Below are 9,212 nucleotides of genomic sequence, written 5' to 3' on the forward strand. Positions count from 1 at the left end.
CTATTAGGTATAAGTATACAGTGGCGTATTTACGTGGGGGGGGGATATGGGGGATAGATCCCCCCTTGACCTTTTTTTTTGTAAAATTAAGTTTACTTATTTTCTGTATTTCTCAATATGATACTACTTTTATGTTTTAAGTAGGTACCTATATCTGTTTTCTAAATGTTCTAGCCGTGGTAATTTGTCCGCTTTGATATAGATACCTAGGTACTATACGCCACTAGTCGTTCGTGGCATAAATATCGAAAAATAAAAACATATATCTTTATGTGGTATGGTATACTATATTTTTGAATTCTCTGCGAATTATTTTTCATGCATGAGTGTTTATAATAAACCCGATAAATAGTCGGTAAATAAAACAAAATTACCATGAAGACTGTAGATTTACCATAGGGCATGGGTTTATTTTTAGTGACTGAAAACATTGTATTCTCCTCTGGTTTACATGCTTTAGATGTTTGTGATAAACAGGTTTATCCAAATATTCATGAACTCTTGAAAATATTTTATACTTTACCTGTATCGGCTGTATCAACTGCTATAGGTACACCTGAACGATGTTTTTCAAGTTTTTATTAAGTCTTACCTAATAAATAATATGACAGAAGTAAATATTTTATTAATTTTCTTATCTAATATTGAATAACAACTATAAATTAAATAGTAATTATTATATACTTTGTTTATTATAACCGACTTAGACACTTAGGGCCCGTTTTACAATCATAGCTTAAATTTTACCATTCGAATTCCGCGGTTTAACATTAGTTTAACTATTGTAATACGGACCCTTATAAGAGGACGCTACACCCGCGTGTGTTGTTTCTGTCTTACACACGCACGACATAGGAAATTGTTGTTCACTATTCTCAATAGTGAGCTGTTAGTTTTGACACTAGAGTGAATCGACCTATTATCAAACTTTTAGGTAAGAACATTATTTGGGTCTTAGAGTGGGCGATTTTTCGATATTTTCATTTTCGAGAAAAGTAAGGGTATGTGAAATATCAAAAATTAAAAATGCTCATATCTCGCTTGAAAATTAAAATATTAAAAAATCGCCCAAACTAAGATCCAGATAATGTTCTTACCTAAAAGTTTGATAATAGGTCATTTCACTCTAGTATCGAAACCAACAGCACACTATTAAGAATAGTGAACGACAATTTGCTATGTCGTGCTTGTGTAAGACGGAGACAACACATACGGGTGTAGCGTCCTCTTAAAAGATTAAGTTTAAATAAGATAATGATAACATTTTTTATAAATATTATTGCCTACTAATTTGTTAATATTATGGATATATTTTGTAGTCCGGAAGGTAAAGAGTATTCTATACACCGTTTAATACTTGGTACTCATACTTCAGATGAGCAAAATCATTTATTAATTGCTAGCGTTCAGTTACCTAATGAAGATGCTCAATTTGATTCTTCTCATTATGATGGAGAAAAACAAGGTATAAAGATTGTACTCTAAAAGTATATTGTTGTTTTATGTTTATGTTTTATGAATATTTTAAATGTTTTAGAATATGGTGGATTTGGTTCTGTAAGCGGTAAAATCGAAATTGAAATTAAAATCAACCACGAAGGTGAGGTAAATCGAGCTCGTTACATGCCTCAAAATCCATGTGTGATTGCTACCAAAACACCATCAAGTGATGTATTAGTATTTGATTATACCAAACATCCATCAAAGCCTGATCCAAATGGAGAATGTCAACCAGATTTAAGGTAAAGTAAAACAAACATCCCTAATAAATAAAATTAACATATTTGTATTAAAAATAGATTAAGAGGTCATCAAAAAGAAGGATATGGTTTATCATGGAATCCCAATTTAAATGGATATTTGTTAAGTGCATCTGATGATCATACCATATGTCTATGGGATATTAATGCCACTCCCAAAGAACATAGAGTTGTTGAAGCTAAAACTATTTTTACTGGACATACTGCTGTTGTTGAAGTACTTAACAAACTGAAGTCAAGTAAAATGGCATTTTTAACTAACTGTCTTATTTTAGGATGTCGCTTGGCATTTATTGCATGAATCATTGTTTGGTTCTGTTGCTGATGATCAAAAACTTATGATTTGGGATACGCGTGCAAACAATACAAGTAAACCATCACATACTGTTGATGCTCACACTGCTGAAGTTAATTGTTTATCGTTTAATCCGTATTCAGAATTCATTTTAGCTACAGGAAGTGCTGATAAAGTAAGCTAAATTTTTAAGTCTACCTAATTCAGAATTACTTATTATTTTTTTTATAATTTCTCCTTAAGACTGTAGCCTTATGGGATTTAAGAAATCTCAAATTGAAGCTGCATTCCTTTGAATCACATAAAGATGAAATATTCCAAGTACAATGGTCACCACATAATGAGACTATATTAGCATCTAGTGGTACAGATAGACGTTTACATGTTTGGGATTTGAGTAAAATAGGTGAAGAACAGTCTCCAGAAGATGCTGATGATGGCCCGCCAGAACTTTTGGTAATTCTATTATATAAATATTGATTATTAACATTTATCTATAAATTGTTGGGTATTCAATTTATTATTCAGTTCATCCATGGTGGCCATACAGCTAAAATATCAGACTTCTCCTGGAATCCCAATGAACCATGGGTTATATGTTCAGTTTCAGAAGACAATATTATGCAGGTAATTAAGTCAATTATACATAAATGTGTTCCATAAAAACAAATACAATTATTGTCGAATCATACTAACAATGATATATTATTCCAGGTGTGGCAAATGGCTGAAAATATTTATAACGATGAAGAACCAGACGCTAGCAGTCCTGAAGTAGATGCACCTGTTCCTTAAACTTTGTACATGTTTAATTAATTTTATCAACATTACTTTAAGCATAACATAATAATGGTCTTTTTTTTTAAAATTATTCAATATGCCATCTAAAATGTACATAAAAGCACTGAGTATATTAAATTCTATTCACGTCATCCTTGTAATTTGTACAATATATTATTTTATCATGTATCTTACATTTTGATAATTTATTGTTTTATAATATTGTGCATAGATAATATATTCTGAATAATTGTACCATTAAACAAATCCATTGATTTTTAATGAATGTAGGTAATTATTATCTTTTTTATTTATTATTATTATTTTTTTTTTTATATTATATATGAACGATTTTGGAATAAACAACTCAAAATAGTAATATACTCTGAAAAAGTATTTATTTTTATTATTGTACTACAAGTGAAAATGAAAAACCAAACGATTTAAAAAAATAATAACAAACAATGAATAGTTATTTTAAGTACGCATGCGAAATGAAAGTATTTTTAATCTATGACCATATTGTCTTAATTTTATAAAAAAAAAATATATATTATATTTTATATATGTGTGTACCTATTTAATACACATTAATTCATTTTAAACGGAGCTATTTCATCTATAAATTATCACAATCTTTTCATTACAATCATAAATGTTAACAAAGAAAAACTCCTTTGGGGTTATTTGACCCTCGGGACTTTTTCTGATTAGGAACAAAAAAAAAAAATATACAAATTTATATAATGGTTAAAAAAAGAACTAAGTTTAAACTTAACATATTATGTCTTAATATTAATTTGTTCGTTTTGACTTTAAGTTTCTTAGATTTTATGTGTCTATTACCACAAAGAGACTGATACAGATGAAATGCAAAAAAAAAAAACAACTTAAAATTGGAAGATCAAAATAACAAAATAAATAAATTGAAGTAGAAGCACCCCATTGGTCAAGAACTGAGAAAAAATAACAAAATCAAAACAGATACATAATAAATTATGAAGTGCAAGAATATAGGTCAAATTCATAGTAAATGAGAGGGGGAAGGGATTAATTTCAATCTTCAAAGGTAATTGTAAAATGTTTGTAAACAATAAAAATACTGATTCTAATAAAGAATATTACTATCAATACAAATTGTTTCTAAATTAATACTTCACTGACTACTGAGGTATTTAATGTGTACAATAATTATTATCTGTTGAGAAAGAGAAAAGAGAATTAATTTTTGTTGTCAATTTTGAAAAACAGCAATTCTGTATGCACACTAAAACAATACAATTAATGCTATTAGAAAATATAAAAATAAGATTTAAAATAACAACTTATATTGGTTTCAAATACTGGTTAGATTAAAGCCATCAAATTTTACAATGGTTGAAATAAGTAGGGTATACAACAAAGTACAAAAAGTATTTTTTTTTTTTTTTTTGAAAAGGTTTTTAGCATCGCATTATCAATTATTGTTCACTGAATTGGCCACATTTTCTTGAAGATATGCGTTAAATGATGTACGAAATATTATGCATTAATTACAAAACAATACCTACTTGCTTTTATTATAAAATTAAGCTTCAGTGACTAAATGTGAACTTTTCTTGGGTGTATATATAGTGGCATTTGGATCAAGGCTAGACTGAGGTGAATTACTACCACCAAACCTCATTGTTGGCGATCCGCCAACAGAGTTTACCATATGGTAAGAGTTATTTGGTGATGTCATAATCATTGTCTGAGCCATTTTAGACTTGAGTTCTTCTATCTCTTTTTCTAGAGATGAAATTTTATCTAAGGATAAAAATCAATATTAATATCATATTATCGAATAGCTGATTATATTAAAAAATTACTAATTTTAATTTCTAGCTGTCTCTTTGCTTCCCCTAATGCTGAAAACAGATCGAGTTTAATGCGCGTTTCCGCGCTCAGACTGTGTTCTAAGTGAGCGTTTTTGTCTTTCAATGTTGACAATGCAGACATAACAAAATCAATTTTATCTTGACTTTGTTTGTATGGTTGAAGATCCTACAATAAACATAATAATTTTAATTCAATATTAAAATAAATATATTTAAATTTAAATTTACATTGACTTCTTTTTGGGCCGCCACATACTGCTCTTCTTTTATCCTAAGTTCTTTGCGTAATGCTTTGGCTTCACTTTCAAGCTCTCTGCGCCTAACCTTACAGCTTTCTGTACATTCTGGTCTAAAATACAATTATGAATTTTTATTTAGTATTTAATTATAAAATAAACAAGTAAATATTTACTTGGTAGATAAAGCTGATAATCTAGAAGCAGCAAGTTCTTCAACTTTTTTTAACTGTCGTCTTTCTGTGACTAATTGAGACTCACATGAAATCCTTAGTCGTTTTTCATCTGACAAACGTTTTTCAAGTTGAGACACCATCTGCCTATCATTTTGATGGGTGACTACCAAATTGATAACCCTAAACAAATCAATTTTAATACAATGCAATACAAAATATATGATCTAATAAGGCATTATATAGTATTATATTTTACTTAGATTTGGTATCTTCGTGTTCTTGTTTTAGCCTTGTCAAATCATGAGATGTATTTGAATTTTCAACCAAAGCAGAATTTAACTGATTTCTCAGTTCTTTTTCTGCTTGATTACACGAGTGAAGTTCACATTTAAGCCTTTTTAACTCATTTTCCAATCTAATAATGTATTAAACATATTAATAAAAGAGAATAGGTATTTCAATATAATAATAACCTACGTTTCACAATATATGTCTTTAGGATCAACAATTAAAGGCTTTTCTATTCTTAGTGGTGAAGTGCCTTTAGCTTTTGTAGATTCTTTTGTGCTCGAGTTTTGATTACTACACCTTAGATGATTATTATTTTTAGTTGATGACGTTCTAGGAGTCACCCTTTTATTTTTTTCTGTTTCTTTATTTACATGATTTTCTTGATTACTATTACATCTACATTATCCAAATTAATATTATTTTCAATCTACTTAAAACATAAAGAGGATTTTACCTAAGTAATAAGTACTTACATTAATTTATCATTAGTTACTAATTTTTTATTAGATATTTCAGTACATATAGTATCTTGCTTTTCAGGTTTTTTATGTGGAACACTACCATTAGATATCACTTTATTAATATGTATATCATTGTCTTCTGCAGGTACCTCACAAATTGATTCCAACCATATTTCTATTTATATACAATTATAAAATGTTATGTTAAGATTTAAGAATTTACATTTAGAGAAATTACATTACCTCCATCATCATTTTCTTGACTAGGTATAATGGAGCCGGTTATTCTATCAAAAGGCAAAGCATCTAATAATAAGTTCTGGTAAAACTCATTTTCTTTAGAAACCCTATGTTGTTGTTTCTAAAAAAAAAAAATTGTGATTAATAATATACGTTTCAAGTATCATGCTCTATGGTTGGATAATAATTTAATTTTTACAACTCATTTAATGGTATTTAAATTAAATTAAATCTATTTTATTATGCTTACCTGTCTCAATTTATGACTTAAATAACTTTTGAAACCAAAACATAGTGTAACCACAGGATATCCAATACTAAAAATTAGTAAGCCATTATTATGTGTTATTTATGAATTAAACAATATACAATATTATAATTTATAAATACATTATTAAGTATCTTACCAGTTAGCAGCTAAAGGCTTACACAAAACCAATTTATAGGGAATATGGTCAGGGTTATTCAGTCGGATATAAGCCTCCACATAAATGTACAAGACTAATAAAGTTACCACTGGCCAAGAAACACATTTTTCTACATAGTGTATACAAAAAAATTAGGCAAATATATAAAAATTATAAGTAAAAAATTTACTCTAATATTTGACTAACCTGCTTGGTAAATATATTGTACCCAAAAATAAGTACTAGCAACAAACAGCAACCAATGTACGGGTATGAAGAAAAAGCACACCATGTCTGATGTCAATGCAATGCAAACAAAAAACACTGTATAAACCTGTAATATTAAAAATACAGAAGTAAGAAGAATATATAATATATAATGTTAATTTGATAAATACATATTAAACATTTTATAACTTAAAAAATAAGATGCTAACATATTTATTGTTATAACTAATACTTGACACATCTATTTTAAATTTTACCCATAAATCACTTAAATAACACCATCAAAATGTAAATCTATACATGTGACCGAGTATAAATTACAAAAATATTATTATTTAATGGATCCCAATGACCTATGGTGCCTATTTTAAATTTATCCTGGAAACTTCATTGAGACGCTGGAGTGTGTAACCCTACTTTTTACTGTTACGTCCGTAGTGTAAAAACTGTTGCATTTTAGTATTAAATGTTATTGATCATGTTGATAATGATTTTTTATGACAAATTTAAACTACCTATAAAATTATTTAATGACAGGTTCAAGTCGATTTAATACGTATCCTACCAGGAAAAATGAAAGCGGTTCACTGTGTATAGTATTTTTTTATAATAGTTATTTCTCCCCACAGTTATCAACAATTAAAATAGTCACACACAGAATATTATAATTTGTACATCATCTGTGTATACTTACAAATCCTTGATGTTTAATTCCTTCAACAATTTTGTGAAACAGAAGCCAAAATGGCCAGACGTACTCAAACCGAAAGTGTAGTAAATAATCAAGTAGTATTAGAACGAGCCAAATTCCAAACAGCTTCAGGTAATGAACAGAACTAGAAACAACAAATATTTACTAGTTTGGTTTCAACAGTTGATAGTACATATTGCCCAGTTGTGATCATATACCTCCAGTAGATTCCTTCGGTGGCGGATTTGTTTCTTTTCAAGGCCTTTCGAGATTTTCCACAATCGCCATTCCTTCTCTTCATACTACCAATTATTGTGTTTATTCAAATGCATATATAAAACTATGAATCAGATCGTCGAGAAAAATAACAAAATGTAATCTGGAACGGTGCAGAGATTCGTTAGTTTGGTAGCTGTACTATGGATTGCTGTGGGACATGTTCAAGTAGTGTTTCAATTTAAATTTCGAGCGATCATGAGACATGAATTCATGACTGACCGCACGAATTACAAAATTAAATAATAAAATAAATCCATACAAATCATAACCAACAAATCTCGATCATCACTTGGCATAAACGAGAGATAAGAGTAGTCGGATGATAAACATTTTTCACACAGTGGGTCGGTTAGCCTTTGTCCCTCCCCGTGCAATAGGTAATAACTTTGATGCCTTTTAATGGGGTATGGGTATGGGTTTCATTATTCATTATCTCGTCTGGACCGGAATCGAAATGATCGTGAGACCATTCGACAATCGATCGTCCGAATACCGGTAAATGGGAATCGACGCGTTTCGACTGTCCGAAATTCAATCCAGCATCGTTTTATAATTACCGATCGCCAACAGCTGCAGGCTGAATATAGGTAGTGCAACGACCACGCTCGCGCAAAATAAATGTAAGTGCGCAAAGTGTAACTTTACTATTCTAGGATAATAAAGAGTCTATACTATGTCTATGTTCAAACTATACAAGTCTGTACGGTGTATAATATAAATATCAAATTGTCGTCGGCGGACGACGTGGTTTTTTTTCCATGAAATTCAAAAGTGTAAAAATATCGTTGCATTTTTAATTATATATTAATAATTAATGTATAGGTATTAATATATAGACCTACCACGGTCTTAGAATATTATAGGTGTATATTATTAAAAAAATATTCAATTTATTTTAAACCGTTATACTACCAAGCGAATCGTAAGTAAGTAGGTACTAAGTTGTCACTAGCAACTTGTCATTACGATGATCGCCTTTAGTCCTCTGTCGTTAGTCGGTAGTCATCCTACCACTGTCCACTGTAACAGTAATTAGGTAACAATTATTCATAAGATGTCTATACCTATATCATCTATAAAAATAGTACCTACTACCTACCGTATTATACGTCCTTTGTCCATATTATAGGTATAACTACTTTTGCATAAGTAGGTATATATTTTGTAATCGGCATATTACTATATAATATTATTATAATTTATAATAAGATGTACCACAATACCACATATATATTAGTCTATATAATAATATATATTATATTATATTATATTATATTATTATTTATTAATATTATCTCTAATATTACTCTAAAATTATTTTGATCAAGATAACAATACAAAACTATTAACAAATAATATAAACGTTGGTATAAATATTAGCATTGAGGGCATGCGGTAGTAGCCGGTAGGTAATAATAATAAATAATAAATTAATGTTCGATTCGAGCCGATCAATTTCGAAATGTCCCTGTTTAAATATACATATATGTAAACCAAAACCAATGTGTT

General features: G+C 29.1%; 2 protein-coding genes across 2 annotated transcripts in view; one reads left to right on the plus strand and one right to left on the minus strand.

Moving 5' to 3' along the window:
• LOC100160579 (histone-binding protein RBBP4) overlaps nucleotides 1-3,810 on the plus strand; it is a 5,150-nt gene extending 1,340 nt beyond the window's left edge. Inside the window, exons 3-9 of the mRNA XM_001951742.4 lie at nucleotides 1,320-1,465; nucleotides 1,538-1,742; nucleotides 1,800-1,977; nucleotides 2,036-2,230; nucleotides 2,299-2,511; nucleotides 2,584-2,682; nucleotides 2,770-3,810. Of these exons, the coding sequence (XP_001951777.1) occupies nucleotides 1,320-1,465; nucleotides 1,538-1,742; nucleotides 1,800-1,977; nucleotides 2,036-2,230; nucleotides 2,299-2,511; nucleotides 2,584-2,682; nucleotides 2,770-2,850 (1,117 nt within the window). The 3' untranslated portion in view covers nucleotides 2,851-3,810. The remainder of the gene's footprint in view (nucleotides 1-1,319; nucleotides 1,466-1,537; nucleotides 1,743-1,799; nucleotides 1,978-2,035; nucleotides 2,231-2,298; nucleotides 2,512-2,583; nucleotides 2,683-2,769) is intronic.
• LOC100159141 (macoilin-1) lies at nucleotides 3,219-8,163 on the minus strand. Its single transcript, XM_001949696.5, has 14 exons — nucleotides 7,643-8,163; nucleotides 7,428-7,569; nucleotides 6,713-6,839; nucleotides 6,506-6,635; nucleotides 6,349-6,415; nucleotides 6,102-6,219; nucleotides 5,871-6,033; nucleotides 5,584-5,793; nucleotides 5,363-5,521; nucleotides 5,107-5,286; nucleotides 4,923-5,043; nucleotides 4,686-4,860; nucleotides 4,386-4,623; nucleotides 3,219-4,102 (listed from the first exon to the last, which is right to left on the minus strand). The coding sequence occupies exons 1-13, from the start codon at nucleotides 7,723-7,725 to the stop codon at nucleotides 4,403-4,405; spliced, it is 1,896 nt and encodes a 631-aa protein (XP_001949731.2). The 5' UTR covers nucleotides 7,726-8,163; the 3' UTR covers nucleotides 3,219-4,102; nucleotides 4,386-4,402.
• Nucleotides 8,164-9,212: the final 1,049 nt, after the last annotated feature.

This window comes from Acyrthosiphon pisum, chromosome A1, assembly GCF_005508785.2.
Source record: "Acyrthosiphon pisum isolate AL4f chromosome A1, pea_aphid_22Mar2018_4r6ur, whole genome shotgun sequence".
Classification (NCBI taxonomy): Eukaryota; Metazoa; Arthropoda; class Insecta; order Hemiptera; family Aphididae; genus Acyrthosiphon; species Acyrthosiphon pisum.